Below are 21,400 nucleotides of genomic sequence, written 5' to 3' on the forward strand. Positions count from 1 at the left end.
TAACTTTTAAGAAAAAATTTTATTATGTATGAACCCAATCGTGCAACTAATTTTTAAACACTCAACTTTCTTTTCAGTGCTGTCCGTGGTCACTTGGTAGTTATGATAATGTGTTTATAATAACTGTCGCAAGTCAAAGCACATGTTTTTAACGTAATAAAATGTGTATTGCACTAAATTTTTGTAATTTATTTATTAAATAGAACTCGTGTCTGTCAATAATATAAAAGTGTTTCTTTAAAATTGTCTTGCTATATTTAATAACCAATAACTTCATTTAGTTTTTTAATTTTTCCACTGGGTTTTGCACAGGCAGCCTATGAACCTCGTCCATGTTCTGTTCAATCATAACGCAAAGCAGCCCGTTGCGCGTGAAGCTACCATCTGATTTTAATTTTTTTCACCAGAGAGAAAAGTTCTTGCGGCAAGAATCTTTTCGTTGTATTCGAACCCGTTAACTGGACGCACTAAGAGACAGCAGCAGGCCATCACGAAGGGAGAGCAATTATAAATAGTTAAGTACAAGTTGTTTTATTAACCATTTGCATATAATTTAGATGTCGTTATTAACTTTATTTTCAACGATTAGCTGCCATCTAGTGGCCAGCTACTTTCTTATTTATCGGTGACAAAAAACTTTTTCTAACTGCTTCGTTTACTCCACGAGAGTTTAAAATTTTGTTTCAACATTTTTATGAAGAATTATTTGTCAGTTTTTGTTACCGTTGTTTTTATTTTCCAGCACATATCTCTTCGTTCGTTCTCCTTGGTAACAACATTGCTTGGCACGCACTTGAGTGGCTACGCGTTGCTGCTGCTACCTCTCTATCCCTCTACCTCTCTATCCCTCTACCTCTCTGTCCTTCTACCTCTCTGTCCCTTTACCTCTCTACCTCTACACTCAATAACAAATATTTAAACATAAATACGTATAAGTAAAGTAAAAATGAACACATGCACAACAGGACGCAATCGATCGCACATTAACAGAGCCAACGGAGAAGGAAGTTAAGCAGAAACTAACTTCTTACACCATTTTTATAATTTTGATTTGCAAGCATCAAGCGACCGTAAATTTACACTTCTGCTTCTCACTGAACAGAAAAGTCACGTGCTCAGTTTAAAAGGAAACAATCGTCTTACAAACGTCTTGCGTCAACTATAAAACTTTCCATCCCCTTCATTTCTTCCATTTTCTGCAACTTTTGTTTTTTTTAATTTACAACGAAAATTCAAATAATGTAAAATTGCAGATATCTGTTTCATAACATTTCTAAACTTTGTGAATTTTGGATGACGCAATTATAAATCAGCAAATTTTTTGTAAACTTTTGAAGATGAAAGCTCGCCAGCATGGCAACAACTCAGAAGCACGTGAACCTAATTGACAGCACTTGCATAATAATTATGAATAATAATTATTGCATTCATGTGCAGCACTTGCAAACATTCTTCGAACCTCACGTGCACTTGAAAAATATTCCACTTGCATACGGACAGCCGATGTTACGTGGCGTGGAAACTGATGGGGCGCATGGTGCAGTGAATCTGATGGTGGGATGAATTGAGTGATGAAATGACTTGAATGGATAGATAGATTGAATGAGTGAAAGAAAGAATTGAATGAACGAATGAAATGAACGATAGAAGGAATTGGAATGATTTTTGAACCTACCATGCTTACATGACCATCAATTTGACCAGCCTGCTGAATTCCTCTGATGATTTTTCATTCTTTTTTACGCGCCACTACTCACGCGGTGTTCATTCATCCAGTAGGAATGATTGAAGATTGTTTGTCTTATTTGCTTTCGTTTGTTTTTGTTTTTGTTTGTTTTTTTTCTTTTTTTAGGTATGTTTGTTTACTGTTTACATTCACGAGTTGACTTTGTGTAGCGATGTTGTTTGTTATTTATCTTCTGATGTTTTTTTCATTTTGTTGTTGTTTGTGCTTTTGATGTTGTTTCATTTTTATAAATATTTTGTTTTTGTCAACGTGCTTATCACTATCATTGAAAATGTACTGAACAAACAACTATCATCTCTGAGTTAATAAAGCGAACTCGAGTCAAAACTTCATTCTTTCAAATTTGATCTGGTTAATTTCATGAAGTTTACAGAAATTTTTTGCGGTGGTCGGTGGATAAAGACGCTCGTGAATCCAATAATTTTTTCTCATCTAAAAAATGCAGATAAAATTGGTTGAGCAATTTGCGACGGGATTATTAGCGTTTCATCAAAGCTCTGCTGAAATTATCTAAATGATTGGCCATCCTGTTCATCAACAACATCATCGTGCAGTTCTTCCACAACACTAGCAAGTCTGGAAACAACACCAACCACAAAAATCACCGACAACAATACATCATTGACGTTGATATTGACAAATAAATTCATGAATATCTATCATATAACATGCACATGTGTTGAAATGATGCCAGCTTGCGTTTCAAATTGTGTCCACGTGTGTTCAACAGGATGTGTGGTTTTATGATGTGTGCGCGTGTGTGTGTGTTTAGGTGTGTGTAAATATTTGTGGTGTGTGTGTGTGTGTGTGTGAGTAAATATGTTGTATTTATGTGCATTGCCTATATGGAGGTACGTTACAATTTGTTGTGTGTTTGTGCTAAGTGCATGCGTGTGTGTGTGTGTGTGTTATTGGGTATTTTTGCCGATATTTAAAGTTTAGAATTAAAAATTTTAAAAAATACTTCAGAAATAAAAATGTAAAATAATAGAAATTAAATATGAATAAAAATCATCCAGATATGCAATCAAGCACATTGAAATGGCGTTGAATTGAAAAATTTTCTAAGAAAAAAAAATGAAAACTTGTAAATTTTTAAACATTACAAACAATATTATAATCTGCCTAAGTCAAGCAACTCATTTAAAAGTATTTCAAATAGGAAATCTGTTTTCAAATAACAGCAATTACATGTTCAAATAAATGAATGAATAAATAAATATTGTATATAAATAATAAGCTAACTGCAAATTTATTATTATTATTATTACAAATTTTATTATTATTGATGTAATTAAACAAAATCGCGAAAGATAACAAAAACAGTCTTCACAATATTCATGAAAACATCAGACCAAGTAAATTGCGATCATGTATTGGTAACAACTACTCTAAGGTAGTGCATATCAGCTAAAAAGTAACGGTCAGAAAATGTGGCCACGACCAAACAAGTAAACAACAGTAATAATAACAACACATTTTGGGAACCAGACTGGACACAATCTTTGCCATGTGGTTGTTGGGGCTGGTGTTGTGTGGTTGATGTTGTGTGGTTGTTGTGGTTGGTGTCCTGTGGTTGGTGTTGTGTGGATGTTGTGGTTGGCGTTTTGTGGTTGATGTCGTGTGGTTGTTGAAGTTGGTGTCTTGTGGTTGATGTCGTGTGGTTGTTGAGGTTGGAGTCCTGTGGTTGATGTTGTGTGGTTGTTGTGGTTGGCGTTTTGTGGTCAATGTCGTGTGGTTGTTGAGGTTAGTGTCCTGTGGTCGATGTCATGTGGTTGTTGTGGTAGGTGTTCTGCGGTCGATGTTGTGTTATGATTTGCACCCATGTTGAAGTTTTGAAAATTAACATCCACAACCATCAGTTATTCGCATGCTTGTAGAGCACAGACTGAACCTTCATTCATTAACGTCAGATGTAAAAATCATTTCCACCATGAAATGAACTGCCAAAAGCAAGCCACACAACTTAATTTTGCATTTCTTTTGAAGGATGATGTTTGTGTTTATATTTCGATTAGATGTGTAACTGCTACATCTTTTCATATTAGACATCGAGCATCAAAATAATTAAAAATCTCAAAACTTTGCTTATCACCTAGTCTGAAATTTTGTTTAAGTTTTTAAAATAGTGAAAAAAATTTTGTAAAACTTTAATAAATAAATTAAATAATGAAATAAAATTAACACACCTACTTCTCCCCACAGACATCATCTGCACCTCTGAGACGCTCACTCTCACCTGCCAGGTCGATCGTCAGGTCATCATCGTCCGCAGGGCTCTCTACGGCAGGATGGAGCCTGGAAAGTAACTCAACACCTTTTAGATTTTTTAAATTTGGAAAAAATATTCTTTAAATTGCTATTAAAAAATTTTTTCTAAACAAATTAGTGAACTAGTGAACATCCATTAATTTGAACGGCACAAACACGGCACACACATTCCCCCACCCTAACGCAATGAATGCAGGTGCATCACCTCTGAGTATGCACACGCCATGGGATGCTACGCTGACGTGACGACACACGTGCAAGATCTCTGCAGTGGTCAGAGCCACTGCAGTCTCATGGTCGCCTCCATCGACGCCATCGCTCAACCGTGTGGCAAGGACTTCAAGTCCTACCTTGATATCGAACACGAGTGCGTCAGAGGTTCGTGTGTTTGTTCCTCTGTTGCTTGGATGTGGCGAAGAAATTTGTTCGTTTCTTGGTGTGTGTATTTGTAATAAATATTCTTTTGTTTCAAGATGCAAATGATCAGGGTGTTGTGTGTAATTTCAGGTGCCGTATTTCAGGGAAATTTAGAAACGTTTTTCGGATTTGCATGCTAATTTGACTGAAGTTAAATAGAACTATTCCATGTAAAAGATGCATCACTTTATTAAGCCTGCCATGGTCGGTGCAGTAACGATTTCCAATATTATCGATGACTGTTACGGGCATGAAGTAAAGATGTTGGTTTTTTTGAAAGTGAGTTTGCACTGCGTTGCTTCAAATCTGGTTGTTGTGACGGTGACACACACGTCGTGGTCTGGTCAGCACTTGTCCTCTGTCGTGTCCCAACCATATAACTTCATTCTCCATCCAAGATTATTGTCTTGGATGGAGAATGAATGAATGCTTCTCGTGCGCTTGCAAGTTGAAAATAATTTAAAAGTAATTAGTAATAACATTATTTGGCATCCGAGGCATAAACGCATAAAACAGAAAAATTCATTATAAGGATTTATGAATTTCTTCCTCTATGTACAGTTGATCATGTTCTCATAGTAGTTTTTTTTAAATATTGCTTGTGAAATCACGTATATGAAAAATTTTAATACTTCAAAATGTTTATGTGAAAATGTAATTGAAATTAAAAAAAATCAAATGTTCTTAAACGTGAAAAATATTTCATGTAGTATTTCAAAATTATAAATTACTGCAGCAGGAAAAACAGTTTCATTGGTTTTTATAGCAGAGGCGGTATTGGTTCTATTGGTTTGGTAGTAATTGAAATATAGTTGGTATCGATGATAACTGTTAAAGTAATAAAATTACTACTTAATGTAATGCTGGTGGTATTGGTAGTAATTGTAATAGCAATTGTGCTGGAAGTAATCGAGCAGTAGCGATGCTGGCAGTTGTTTTCATTATTAATGTTTTATTGAAAGAAAGTACTGAAGCGTATAAGAGGCAATTGTTATTAGTCCGGCTGTTATGTTGGCTCCGCTTCTTTGTTTCTTTCTTACGCTGCCCCACTCTGCTGCATGTTCAGTTCATGTTTGCTGGGCATGGTCAGTGCAGTGGTACTGCTCAAGTGTACTTCACCGTACTTGCAAAAATAATAAAAAATATTTTAAAATAAAATGTTGTTGGAGTTTAATTAGAATCATAAAATTAGGTAACGAACCAATATTTCTTCATTTAATTAGCCGTTTAGACTGGCTCGCTGATGGCCATCCTCACACCATGACTTACAATACCTTGCAAATGCGCATACAAATTTCTTCAACTTTGTGGTGAATTTAAAATTTTTGCCTTTGGGTGTTTATTGGGAGGCACGTATCAAATTACACTTCCTGGAAAATTTCTTACATTTAAACAAGGAATGATTGTCTCAGCTTCATCATCATCATTAACCTCGTCAACATCATCATCAACCTCATCAACATCATCATCAACATCTTCAACATCATCATCAGCATTTATCTCATTGTCACAAATAATACCGATACAAGGTTATCGTTATCAAAATTATCATCATCACAAATAATTTTATCATCATCAACATCATCATCATCAACATCATCATCATCAACATTTTCTTCTTCATCATCATCATCATGAACAAAAACAACAGATCGTCATCAACGTCATCATTCATCATCATTATCATCATCATCATCAACAACAAAAACAACAAATCATCATCAACGTCGTGTCACCATCATCATCGTCATAAGCAGCAACATTGTAATTGTTGACGTCATCATGATGAACACTAATAACAATAGTACCATCATTAACATCACCACCATTATTATCATCAACATCATTATTATCATCTACGTGATCATAATCACTGTCATCATCATACCCATCATCAACAACAACAACAACATCATCATCAACATCGTTATCATCAACATAACCATAATCACTGTCATCATCATCATCACCATCGTCATCAACAGCAACAACATCATTTTCCTCAACAACATTATCATCAACATCATTATCATCAACATAATCATAATCACTGTCACCACCATCATCAACAACAACAACGACATCATCATCTGCATCACCATCGGTCAATAGGTAAACGTTCAATTTCTGTTATAATGAGAATTTATTTGCCGATGACGATACTGTTACATATGCGATATCCATTGGCGTTCTCATCGTCATCACTCTCTCTCTCTCTCTCTCTTTTCATCTCTTTTTTTCTTTCATTCCCTCTCCCACTTCTTCCTCTCTCTCCACTCTTCTTCTTTCTCTGTTTCTCTCTCTCTCTCTCTCTCTCTCTCTCTCTCTCTCTCTCCCTATTTTTCTTCATTTCAAAATAACAACCCAAATACGTGCGACGCATTGGTATAACGGTAAAGTGCCTGACACTGCTTTTGCAGTGACAGGCTTCGAATGCTAGAAGCTCCGCGTCTCCTATTACATGCAATGTGTCTGAAGCATTGCTTTACCGTCTATTAACTTGAAATGTGCGTCTGCTGTTCATGTCTCTTGGTCTATAAAATAAACAAACAATTTAAAACTAAAAAACAAGCAAACAATAAAATAAACAAATAACATAATCATCATCATCATCGTCATCATCATCGTCATCGTTGTCATCATTGTTGCCATCGGGTTTTCAACATCATTAAAATCTTCAACGCGGATTCAACCGACGCCCAAAATGCTTCGAAGCATCACCTTATCTCAACAATCAACAAAATGCAAACAAACCAACAAATTAGAAACAACAACAACAACAATAGACAACAAAAATTACAGAATCAGTAAAAACAACACCATCAACAACAACATCATCATTGTCAACAGCAACAACAACATCAACAACTACATCAACAACAACAAAAACGCAGAAAATCAGAGTATAGCAACAAAACAACTTGAACATTGAATACATATAACTCCTCGTTACGTTTGCTTTTGTTCTACTCTCTCTTTCATTCTTCTTCTTCTTAATGTTCGCTCAATTTTCAGATATAGAGAGAAAGTTGTTGTTGTTGGCAAATTTTTTGTCGTTGTTGTCATATTTGTTAATGTGATGGTTGTTGTTTTAATTGTTGTTGTAGCAGTTGTTTTAGTTAATATTATTTTATTGTTGTGGAAAGTTTTTGTTGCGATCTACAGTAAAGTTGATGTTGTTGTGATCGGTGGTGTAGTTGTCATATTTTAATGCTGTTGTTTGCTGTTATTGTCATGGTGAGATTGATGCCATGGTAAAATATTGTTGTTGTTGTTGTTGGTTGTTTTAGAATGATGTTTAATAAATATTCCTTTCAATCGCGTTACGTTGTTTGCATCTGCATCAACGCTGTTGTTGCTGGTGGCTGGTTGCTGTTGTTGCTGGTTGCTGGTTGTTGTTGTGGTGGTTGCTGTTGTGGTAGTTGCTGTTGTGCTGATGAGTGTTGTGATGGTTGTTGGTCTGTGTTGCGTTAATTTTGTTGTTTGTTTGTTTAGTTTGTTGGTACGTTCTTTGACAGGCAGAGGTTTTTATCATTATTGTTCAGTACCGTATTTATAACAAACGACAACATTATTCAACGACAAACAAATCAACACTGTCTGCTGCAACAAACAAACAAACAAACAAAAGAACCCACCTACAAACAAACATACAAACGAAGGGACCCCCCAACAACAAACAAACAAACAAGTATACATACAAACATACAAACAAACATACATACAAACATACATACAAACATACAAACAAGCATACATACAAACAAACATACAAACAAACAACGCTACAACTAAGATCATTAGCATTGCCTTCACGGCATTATTAATATTACGACCGTTACTCTCACACAGCTACTACCATTGCCAGTAAATCCTTCATGTATGTCGATGTACAATGCCGATGAAAAATGGTTGTAGTGAAGATATCATTAACTGTTATTGATACAGAAGTTGAAAATGATGATATGATGATATGATGATATGATGGTAATGTTATGATAGATAAATGATGATGATAATAATGATGATGATGAGGACGATGAAACTGGCTATGATGATGATGATACCCAAAAAAATTGAAAATGATGATGATGATTACGTTGTTGTTGTTGATGATGATGATGATGATGACGAAGACGACGACGATGAGAATGATAATGATGATGACAATATTCTGGATATAATGAAAAATCTGATAATAATAAAAACGCAAACGACTTTGTTTTTAAAATTTTTAATGATCAATCCTCTGGTTTTATGTGACAGTAAAGTTAATGACGCAGCAGTTATAAGCGTTGTTATTACAGGGTCCTTACTGAAACTGCTCTTCTTCTCGTTGCGAATGTTTCTGTGACGTTGAAAAATATTCCTCGTCACGTTGTCACTATGAGAACTTTCGTCATTAAATGCTTTTCTTTGTAAATGTCAGTTAATGAAATATTTTCATTCCCATCAACATACAGCGACAGTAAGTAATTTTTTTTCATTCTGGCATCGTAACTTGCGGCATTGTTTTGTTTCAGCCGGGCCATCATTTACTCCCACATACGCACGATAACAAATATCATTCCAGCAATAAATAAACATAATGGAAGTGTGGTCGGCAGCGAGTCGGTGTGTGTAACAGTCGTGCCTGGAGGTCTTGCGCTCTTACTAAAAGAAGTTGCGCACTGACCCTGTTCGAATGCGTGTTACGTCAAACTTTAGAGAGGCCCCCATATGTCATTGGAGAGTTGGTGAGGCTGGCAAGTGCGTGCAATGAGATGGAGTGGAGTGCGTCTGTAGCGTGTCGTGGAAGTGCAAGTTATTTCAAGAACCACATCGTCCACCTCTCCATATTTTCAGGACTATGCAAATCGAACGTAATGCAGGCAGGATGTTTTATGCCGACACGTAAATTGAATAATTTAACTTAATATAACAAATGCAACAATACAAAGAATGATTATCAATGCAACAACAAAAAATATTTGAAAATATTTCAAATTACGCAAAAAATATATTTTGGTTTTTAGAAGGCAAATTTAACACCATCTTAAAATACACTCGTCCTTGCATAACCAACACGTCTTTGTCATAAAAAGTTTAAAAATATGAATAAAATAAATGATTGATTGATCAATGGGAAGAAATAATTTGTATTTACAAAAAATACGAAAAACAAGCACTTTCATAGGTTGCTGTGATTTGAGCAATTCGTAATGTGAGCCACCTAGCAATTGACCATGACGATGATGACGACGATGATGACGACCATGTGATGTTGACTACCTTGCCAACCATGATGACCAACTACAAATCTGCAAAATTTTTGGTTGCAAATCAATTATTTTTTATTCAAATTTTATTGTGTGAAATTATTTTTTTAAATTTTCTAAATGCATTTTCAGTTACGTTTGGTTAAATATCAAAATTCGGTACCTTCGCCGTTCAAATTTTTGTTTATAAACTAATAATTAACATACTAATTTCTGCATAACTCCTATTTAAACTTATTTTAATAGATGACAAAATTAATAAACATTTTTTTTAATAAAAATATTTTTCAAATTTACAATTTGAAAAATTACTCTACAATTTGAAGCATTTTCTGCAATTAAAAAACGGTGTTCTAAGTTCCGCGTTGGTTTTACGACTCGCCTTGAAGAAAATAAACCCTAAACTAATCATGTAACCAGTAGTGACCAAAATAATTTTTAATTTTTTAGTACTGTTAATAGTAAAAATTACAAATACTATTTCTATTTTCATTACTCAACTACGTTTCATCAAACTTGCTTCAAACTTCTCACTCGGCATGTTCGTCCTCATCATTTTTCAATGTGGCCATGCATGTCGTAGCGGTTTCTCTGCTTCTTGGATTTTGATTTTTTTAAGAATATAATAAAAAAATAATAAAATAATAAAACAAAAATAAAAATACTCACTCCTGAACAATAAAGATCTTGCAATCACAATCACCACGATCAATTAATTATTATGTAATAATAATGATAATAATAAAAAGGTTAGTGGTAATAATAATTGTAGTAATAATGGAAACTCTTTTATTTTAACCAAAGTCGTTAAAATTAAGAAAGTAATTAAAAATGTAATTATGTTCAACAAAACCATAATGATCCTTATCTAGGGCAAGTGCAAAACGGTAACGTATTCAATGAGGTTATGAAGTGTTCCTATCGACATAAATGGCATAAGTCTATCTAAACACAGAGTCTATTAATTTGTTAATAAATGAATTTGGCCATGAATTTTTAATTAGCGTCAAAGTTAAAATATTGAAAAAGCCAATTGGAGTTATTTCAAATGTTTTTAAAAAAATTAAACAGTTTTCAGTCAGCGTTCAGACAGAAATTCAAACTATTTTTGTATTTCGATAGTTTGTAGTTTCTTGATTTTAGCAGATTCGTTTCATGGCACACAGTTAAATCAATAGTTTCAATTTGCGGTTGCGCAGAATGGCGACGTCTGGACGTCTGGAGTTGAACAGTTGCTATATTGGTTGAACCCCCTCCGACTCGATATCTGCGAATATCAGGCAATCCTCTTGGCAACATGTCTTTAACCAATTAACGATCTCAGATGGAATTTTATTATAACGTTCTTTATCAGCAATCGATCCACAGTTGAACAGAACATGTTTGATAGTTTGCTTCGCGCCGCACAGAGGACATAGAGAATCTTGTGTCTTTTCCCATCTGAACAGATTGGCGTTGGCTGGCAATTGCTGAATAATATATTTTCCAGCAAGTTTGTAAAGAGTTTCTGAGATTGTATCTAATTCTGTAGACTAATGGGATATTTGAAATAAGGATATTACCTCGGTCACCGATTTGACCAGGAAAGCCTGACTCTGCAGCGGCACCACATGATTCTAGCAGGCAGTTACCCGGTCAACCTCTTTAACGACTGAGTTGTTGTGTCTGCATCTGAAAGCAAGCTATATAATAATAATAACAATTAATTTCTCATTGATTCTATAATATTAAATATGGTAACAGTGATAATAATAATATTATTATTAAAAATATTAACAACAACAATATGATTACAACAATAGTAATAACAACAACAACATCAATAATAATACTACTACAAATAATAATAGTAATAAAAATAACATAAAAAATGATACGTGATGGTAGCACAAGCACGTTAACTTTTGATGTTCGTAGTTATGAATTGCAGATTATAATGTCGTAAGGACTGTCAGTGTTGCTAGCCATGAATTATATGTGTGGCGATGAATGAGTGAGTGTGTGAGTGAGTGAGTAAATAAGTAAGTGAGTGAGTGAGTTAGTGAGTGAATGAGTGAGTAAGTAAGTGAGTGAGTAAATAAATGAGTGAGTTGGTGCGTGAGTGAGTGATATTATTAACATTAAGAGATGCAATTTGTAGAAAATGTTGACGATAATTTCGCCCAACCGTTCGATAATATTTGACACTGTTGTTACACTGCACCGTTGTCATAGCGGAGCAGGTATGTTAAGCAAGCAGCAGATATACACGAATGCCAAGAATGTAAAAATGGGCGGAGAACGTAGAACAAATATTGCGATCGTAAATCAAAATAACACAACATTGGCAAATATGGAGAGAGTGTATGTTCACTTTATACACATCCACTCTTTCGCTTTTGTTTGCTTGGCAACTTATCATGCCTCAATTGATAGCAGGGTGATGACTCGATATTGACGATGCTAATTGACGGAGCGACAACAATGTGGTTGCCGTCAGAACATTTTGCCAGTTGCACTCATCATCCATCGTTGTGTTCTTTTGGTTTGGAAAAGGAAATTTAATGAAACAGTAAATAAATAACACTATCTTGATGGAAGGAATGTTACCAAACATTCATAAGAACAGTTAGTGACAATGAGTTGTTCACAACTATTTATTAGTTTTGCAATCATTGTTTCGTGATTTTTTTTTGATTTCATGATGCAATTTTGACAAAAGTTGCTGCCAAACCTTCTTAAACTCAAATAATGATGAATTCAAAATTCGTGCAACATAGTCCACAGCATCCACACCATCACCCACGTACGTACAAGAATATCTTCCATGCAAGTGCAAACATGACGTCATCATCACCAAATCATCATTTTGTTTGAAAGCCGTTGAGTTATTAGCAGACAAATTTTAGACCAAATCGGTTTCATCATTTCAGCCAAACCGAACGACTACAACAAAAGTTATTGCCATTATCATTATTATTATTGTTATTATACTTTTTATTATTATAGTTGTTGTTGTTGTTATTGTTTTTTTTAATATTAATTCTTTAAATAAGCATTTTACGCATTTTCCCAACTAAAAAAATGTGTTATCAACATTCAGAAAGAAATTTTATCAATTTTTTTACAATGCCGTCCAAATGTAAACTGAATAACTATGATAAAACTTTCAACAAATTAAAAATAAGCTCACTTTCCTTATATCATTCCAGTCTTATAGCATCATATCACGTTTGGTTCTGGGCGATTTTTTAAACAATTTTTTCTAAGATGTTTATTGGCATGCGTTTGTGGAGTTTGTTGACTCGATCCAGAGATGGCTCGTTGATGAGACTATCACGATAGCATTGCGTCGGGTTTATCAAAAATAAAATCATCAAAAATATGATACTATCTGGTCGATATGCTATCATGACAGAATGATAGCGTTTTGTAAATATCTGGTAGAATATTTATTTCATCACAACTATCAGTTAAAGCCGAAAAATGTGACAGTTTAAATATCTAATAGTATCCTATTCTTAAAACATTCGTAATAATCATAACAGAAAAAGTCTGCATAATCACCATTTCTACTCTTTCAACCTCATCTACCATCAACATTATCATCATCATTGTTATTATCATTGTTACCATCAACGTGATCTTCCTCATCTTCTTCTTCGGCATCATGTTGGTCATCATCAAAATCATTGTTATCATCCTCACCATCATCATCTTCACCACCATCATCATATTCATCATCGTCATTATCTTCTTCGTTTTCATCATCATCATCATCATAAACGTGAAAATGACAGCATGTGCAGAGTATATGTGGTGATAAGATGAGTGTAGTTACAACAATGAGGTTGATGATGATGATGATGAAAATGCCGATGATGATGATGAAGATGATGATGACGACGATGTTGATTTAGAAAACAAATGAATGCGGAAGTATAGCATGATAAGTTATGGTGACAATGATGAAAAAGTTAATTTTGATATAAATGTTCTAACATTCGATAATTTTAATAAGTATGAAGAGATAGAATGCAATAATACTAATTAGTTTAATTTTTTCAATTATATTCAACAGAATAAATTGTTTTCATTTTCTTAAAAAAATTTTCTTGAAAATTTCTTTCTAAATTTAATTAATCGTAGAATGTAACATTTTTTCAATAACAAATATTACAGTACTTCATTTTATTTGATTTTACTCCCACATTTATTTTAAAAAACAGAATAATCATGAACATAAATATAGTTATTTTTATAAATCCTATAAATCTGCAAATGACTCACCCAACGAATTGTTCTGCCAGTGAGCTGATCACATTTGAATCGATGTGCTAACAATTTATGCATCCCCTCAAAAATTCCCTCTCTACTTTTTTCTTTTTATTATTTTTTCTATTCCTTCATAGTCCACAGAAACTTCTTTCGTTTATTGACCATACAATTTTTTCTCCTTCAATCTTCTTCTCCGCTACTTTCAGCCTGCGGACAAATTTTTGTTTCAGCGAAGATGTGTGATGTATTATTAACGCTACTTTCGGTTTTATTAATGCTTTCTATATAACATTTGAAGCAATTTCAAAATTATTTTATAAAATTTGCCAAGTTGTGCAAAAAAGTTTTTAACGTTTTATTGGTTTTAACGTTAACAAAAAAATTATAACATTTGTTTGTTTATTAGCATTGTTGAAACTTTCACATAAAATTTTTGCTGTTGAGCTTATAATTTTTAAAAGATTTCTTTGAGTTTTTGAAACTGTTGAAACAAAACTTTGTTTGTTCATAAAATTTTTGCTTCTTAAAATTTTGTTGTCAATAATATTCATTGTGGAGAATGCTAAACTTTTTGTGAGTATTAAATATCTCCTTAGGTTTTAACAATAGCAAACGCATATTTAAAAATTTTGTTTCATTTGTAACTTTTATTAAAACTATTTAATAAAATTAAAAAAACAACTAACTTAATACAATGTTTGAGAGTTTACAAAATAAATTTATCATTTTATTAAAACCTTTCACGAAAACCAACATCTGGGAATTATTATTCTGTAATAAATACTCCCATTCCCGTTCCCCAGGGAAACAAAACATTCCCGTTTTTTGTCGACATTTTCACTCAAAATTCACATTTTGTTATGACTTCAAGCAACGCAAACAGCAGCGGACTCAAAACTGACCCCGAGTAACACACATATCAAGCGAGGACCAATTGTTGAACCCAACCTGCTGCCGACAGGTGAATGAACTGAACTGAACTACGCTGGAACTCATAAAATAATAATAATAAAATAATATTCAGAAACTGACAATGTAAAAGCTTGGCATCAACTTTTTACATGGCTTTAAACGACAATTATAGATTTATAGATTCGATATTAAATGAAAATTATATACATATATTTTTTCAGGTATATATATATATATATATATATTGGGTTGGCATGTGAGTATGAGTGTAGATATAATTGAGACGTGTGTGTGTGTGTGTGTGTGTGTGTGTGTGTGTGTGTGTGTGTGTGTGTGTGGGTCTGTGTATTACGTATTACTTTTACTATTACTTGAACAATTTATGCTTTCATTTAATTAACTAATTTTTGGGATTTGGGTTGTGCCCCTGCGGTCATTAAATTTTCTTCTGTTCTGTTATAGAATTTTATTTATAAATAATCGATTTACCAATTTTTCCGGTTTCACTTTTCAAACGCTGAGAGACGATGAAAAGATGAATAAACAAATTAAGATAGGATCATTAAGGCACTTCAGTACATTTTTTAAAATATCAGCGGACAAAAATTAAAATTTTTAGAAGATGGGTCTAAAATGCTGTTAACCTCAGATGTTATTCTTAGGCTTAAGAGTTGACTTTTTAAGAATTCTCAACCCTCACAGTTCATGTCTGGATTGGGAGAGTTTGAAACATAACAGCAAAAAAAACAGATTTGGACATTTTGTTTAGAAAATAAATAAAAATTATATATTAAAATGTCTTGAATTTTCATTACGATGAATTTATTATTCTTTAAAATTTTACAGTATAAAAAATTCATAAAATTTTGCATTTATTTAGTAAATATGTTCTAAAATTTTTGTATTTCATTTAAACAACATACAACATAAAGTTGAGCATTAAACAAGTTCACAAATTCAGACACTTATCAAAGTTTCGCCCAATTAGACCAATAGTAATTAATGTTTATAGGCCACGGCACATAATAAACTACTTTCAACGTAATTACTCCATAAAATGAAACCTCGACCAAGCGATGTTATATGTTCTTATTAATTGTGAGGCATAAAAGCGAGCGAACAATTACAGACTGACACCTGCACTATACGCAAGCCTTTCAAGTCCAATCATGCAACTCGCTACGCAATTACTGCTCAAGTGACGAGTGTCAAACGAGAACTTTTGCACCAAGCAAAGCCAAAAATATCACACGACGATTGTCAACCAACTTAAAACTAGTTACTAGGAAAAAATCGACAAATGATAAAATTGAAGCAATGAAAATCTTTCGTGAAACGTTATTGCGATATACAAACACAACTGCAACTTAAAAATATCAACACAACAACACTACGAAAAATTGAAATGTCGCACAGAAAAAGCACCAGCCTGCCTGCAAATATTTGCAGCATGAAAAACAAAACCAGCAACCAACACGAACAACAAATCAGACACGGCAACGAGACAATTTAACTCAACGTCAAATAAGACGCAAAGCAACAACAATAGAGTATAATTTGCTATGAATCTTGATCATCATTTTGATAGCAATAACACGCAACAACGACACTGCAGCAATGTAATGCTGGTTGAAATATTTTTTCTATTGCGAGTAGCATCACGTCAACCGGAACAATTACAAACCATAGATATAATAACACAAACATATACAATGCATTAAGTGAAGAAAAAGAGCAATAAACATTACAATAATTCAAAACAATAACAACATATTACAATAATTCAAAACAACAACAACATATTACAATATTTCAAAATAACAAAACAACGACACATCACAACAACTCAAAGCAGCAAAATATCAAAAACAACACAGCAACAGAGCATCATGATCAACTAACAAAATTATCTATCCGATTTTCCGTTAGATCGACTGAGCGAGAATGAAGGATGACAGGAGGAGCATGAAGAGATGGACTCACAGCCACAACACGACATGATAGATTCACATGCACACATCCGCTGACGTCAACTGATGCATTCACATCCCCACATCTGCTAAAATGAATATATTTTTACATCTACTAACATAAAACAATGAACTCACATCCGCTACATTTTCCAACATGATAAGATGGATTTATATTGTTACATCAATTAAATTAAGTTTCTTACATCCACAGCATTAATTGTTGGACTCCTTCTTCTCCCATCCATGAAATCAGCTACATAAAAAGAGATTTTCCCAGAATGCCAGAATTTTTATCGACTCGCATAAGCACGAAACCCACATGCAAAATGAACTCACCCAGATAAAAAACCATCTTATCAACATAAAGAAATGGACTAACCCAATGGGTTCATTCTTACAAAAATTTGAACTTATTCCCAAAAATGTGATTCGGATCGTATAAAAAATTGACTAACAAAAAGATCAACTAAACTTGTTTAAATGAAAAGTTAGATACACCCCATATAAAGAAACAGCCGACCCAGTTAAAAGATTGAACTCAATTCTATGAAAAAATGAGACAAAGTCATCAAATGATGGATTCACTTCTAAAAAAATGGATTTCCTGAAGGAAAAGATGAACTTTTTTTTCAAATGAACCCACTCTCATACAAAAGGGTTATTCCATGAAAATATCTACTCACCTAAAAAATTTAGGAGAATTTTTTTATATAAAACTAAATATAAAACTAAATTTATTTACATGAACCGGCTCACACATACAGATAAATTCCATTGGGAACAAATTTACTTTCTCAAAAAATGGACTAACCCACGTGAAAAAAACAACTCTTCTATGGAACGACAAACTTACTTGTCTAAAGGAACAGACTGCCTCCATAGAAAATCGAATTCACTCATAAAGAGATGGACTCACATGAAAAAGTGGACCTACATATTTCAAAAACTGACCCGCTTCCAAAAAATTGGACTAACCTCTATGAAGGGATGACATTTTGAAGATGCGGGCAGAATTTGTATCTGTTAAATGTGCAGTTTAATTTTTTATGTAATTTGATTTTAATAAAATCTGTAAGTCCAATCATGAGTCACTCACTCATCAAGAAATGGATTTCCCTCCGACCAACGAAATAATCTCACCCCCATCAAAAATTGATCTTCCACACATCTATCACATCCACCAACAAACCTTTTCCATTTCTCTCTCTCTCTTTCTCTCTCTTCTCGTGTTTCCAGAGAATATAACTGCACGCCTGTGCCGGAAGCGACTGCGCGAAAACAAATTTATGTAACGCTGCATTTTGCTGTTTGTTTCTACAATGGGTTTTATTATATATTTTCTGTATATTTTTGTATATTTTTTTATCTAAAGAAATAATGACGTTGATATTGATGTTGGTTGTCGTGGCAACGGTGATGGTACTGATAGAGTTGGAACTATTGTGAGGATGTGGTCATGTGATGTTGTGAGAATGTGATCATGTGATGTTGTGGTGCTATGGTCATGTGATGATGTGGTCATGTGATGATTTGATGATGTGGTCATGTGATGATTTGGTCATGTGATGTTGTGATGATGTGGTCATGGTTATGGTAATGGGATGATATGGTCATGTGATGATGTGGTCATGTGGTGTTATGGTAATGTGATGATGTGGTCATGTGGTGTTATGGTAATGTGATGATGTGGTCATGTGATAATATGGTAATGTGATGTGATGTTGTGACCATGTGATGATGTGGTCATGTGATTATATGAGGTTGTGTTTTGTAATGATATGATGATGTTAAATTGCAATACTATACGATGTGATGAGATGATGTAATAAATTGCTGAAAAACTGCAATAATGATTTCGTAATGATTCTATAATCAATACAAACACACACATAAACACATACACATACATTCACACACATTCACACAAAAACACACACACACACACACACATATATATATATATATATATATATATATATATATATATATTGGTAACAGACTATTGTTAACGCAACATTTCAAAAATTCAACACTACTTTCAACATTGTTCAACTTTTTCATATCAAAAATTCAACACTACTTTCAACATTGTTCAACTTTTTCATATTTTTTTTTAATTTATTAATTTCCGAGAAATTAGTCTAATTTCTCGAAAATTAATGTTGTTTATTAATTTCTCGGAAATTAATAAATTAAAAAGAAATATGAAAAAGTTGAACAATGTTGAAAGTAGTGTTGAATTTTTGAAATAATTTCTCGGAAATTAGTCTAATTTCTCGGAAATTAATAAATTAAAAAGAAATATGAAAAAGTTGAACAATGTTGAAAGTAGTGTTGAATTTTTGAAATATATATATATATATATATACAAATTTATATATATATATATATATATTTACAAATTTATATTTTTATACTATTAAAAACGTAAAAGAATTTTATAGTACAAATCTCGCACAGTTCAAGTCATTCATCTACTCTCAGTTACCATGTAAGCATATAATTTTTAAACATTGAATTAAACCAATCTAACTCTACACTTTGCATCACTTCAACCAACATCTCAACTCTTTGTAACATGGTCTGGACATGGACTTAAGTTTACCAACATTATAAAATGAACTTGTTATAAGGGTTTACTACATAAAATTTTTTTCAATTTAAGAATTTACTGGCTGCCAAATTTATTTGAAAAATGTGGTTAGTCAATTGACATGTGTGTGTATTTATATATATAAACATACATAAACACATACGCACATGAATAAATATATGCCCCAGCCTAAACAGCGTAGAAGCAAGCAGGTTCTACTCTGTGGAAGCTGGTGCAAAAGGAACCGTGGGAGCGTCGATGTATGCACTTTTCAAAGAGTTGGGACTGTCAGACAGGAAGCGCACAGGATGCCTGAAAAAGTTATTAGCAGCGTAGAGCAAGCTTCGTATTGGTTGTGTCTGAAAAGAAATAAAAAAGGGTGTCGACAAATTAGCAAGCCACGGCTACAGTAATACGACTTTGTATGGAAATATCAAGTTAAATTTTGGTATAAATAGCAGATCAACACCGCTGAAAAATAGACAGTTATCGAGAAGTGTTCGAGTGATCAACGAACGTGGCCCAGCCCCCCGAGAATGTACGGAGGTTGTTCAGGGCCGAAACATTTGTCGACGGGGGTTTCTCCTCTGAGGACTTTTCGATGATGTGGCTCAACGGAGTTCTCATACGTATACATACACACACATAAACATACATACATAAATATATACATACACATATATAATACTACATATAAATAAAATATATACAATGCATATCTGCTATTTTAATCGGAACTGCTATATTAATTTAATTATTTCATAATTTTTCTCGCGAGACATTTTCATTATTGAATTTCTCTAGAATTTGCATTTAAATATGATTCAGTAACTTCCTGTTTTTGAACCTCTTTCGTTTGCTTCAGACGGCGCAACTACCGCGACACTGTAGTTATCGTGCAGGCAGCAACCGTTCATGGAATGTTTACAGCGACGTTCTTCTAATAGCTGTTGGTTCTGTTTTTTTTTGTTCTAATGTTCGTAGATAATGTTTCTCTGCATTTTATACCACGGATTAATCTGCAAGCACATCTCTTTCTCCTATTTCACGTACACGAGTGCATGCGATCATATGCTATCAATTTCAGATGCTTGTGTGCATGCCAGCGTGTGTGTGTTCGTTTGTGTATGTGAGTGTGTATGTGGTATGTAAGTGTATGTGTGTTTGTGTGTGTGTGTGAGTGCATGGGTGTGTATGTGTGTGTGTGTTTAATGCAACTAATTGTGTGCATGCATGTGTAGTGTAGTGTCGTAATACCATCAGCTGTGTAAAGCATTCTGTTTTAAGTGTAAAAATGCATGCAATTGAAAATGTACACATAAACAACTGACGTAACATGCCACTTTCATACTTTATCGTTTTTGCAGCACTCTAGGTTTTGTATATTCACCCACATACTTTTGTATAAATTAGACAGGTTCAAAATATGTGATATTAAAAATAAAATGAACGCATCACATAACAATAATTTTTCACATTCTACACACACGCACACGCACACGCACACACGCATTCACACATACATACAAACACACATACATACAAATGAACGTGCATGCATCAATTTGCGACCTCGAAGCGAATTACTCATTATTACAATGTTTCTAACCACAGTCTGGCTGGTTGATGAGGTCTTTCTTGATGTTATGACGTGAATTGAAATTACAATAATTATAACGCCATCGTTTCAATTGCTTTCATTTTTTCTTATATTTATTTTGATTGACGCTAAAAAAATCACAGCTTGTTTTTTTTTTCATTTGTGTACTGATATGATCAAACAAATTTCATACCTACATTTTTATTAGAGTTGTTATCATCATCTCCGCTATCATCATCATCTTAATACTGTTGTTCATCACCATCATCATCATCTTAATACTGTTGTTCATCACCATCATCATCATCTTAATACTGTTGTTCATCGCCATCATCATCTTCTTCTTCTTTTTCTTCGCCATCATCATTATAT

At 33.5% G+C, this 21,400-nt stretch overlaps 1 protein-coding gene across 1 annotated transcript; it reads left to right on the forward strand.

Annotated features, from left to right (window-relative positions):
• Window positions 1-1,353: 1,353 nt before the first annotated feature.
• On the forward strand, window positions 1,354-10,642 carry HELRODRAFT_169361 (hypothetical protein; the record flags this gene model as incomplete). The annotated part of the gene is made up of 8 exons (XM_009015185.1): window positions 1,354-1,554; window positions 3,061-3,143; window positions 3,239-3,285; window positions 3,953-4,052; window positions 4,215-4,396; window positions 8,899-8,903; window positions 9,031-9,328; window positions 10,566-10,642. The coding sequence occupies 8 exons, from the start codon at window positions 1,354-1,356 to the stop codon at window positions 10,640-10,642; spliced, it is 993 nt and encodes a 330-aa protein (XP_009013433.1).
• Between the last annotated feature and the right edge of the window lie 10,758 nt (window positions 10,643-21,400).

The sequence above is a fragment of the Helobdella robusta genome (genome assembly GCF_000326865.2).
Source record: "Helobdella robusta unplaced genomic scaffold HELROscaffold_15, whole genome shotgun sequence".
Lineage (NCBI taxonomy): Eukaryota > Metazoa > Annelida > Clitellata > Rhynchobdellida > Glossiphoniidae > Helobdella > Helobdella robusta.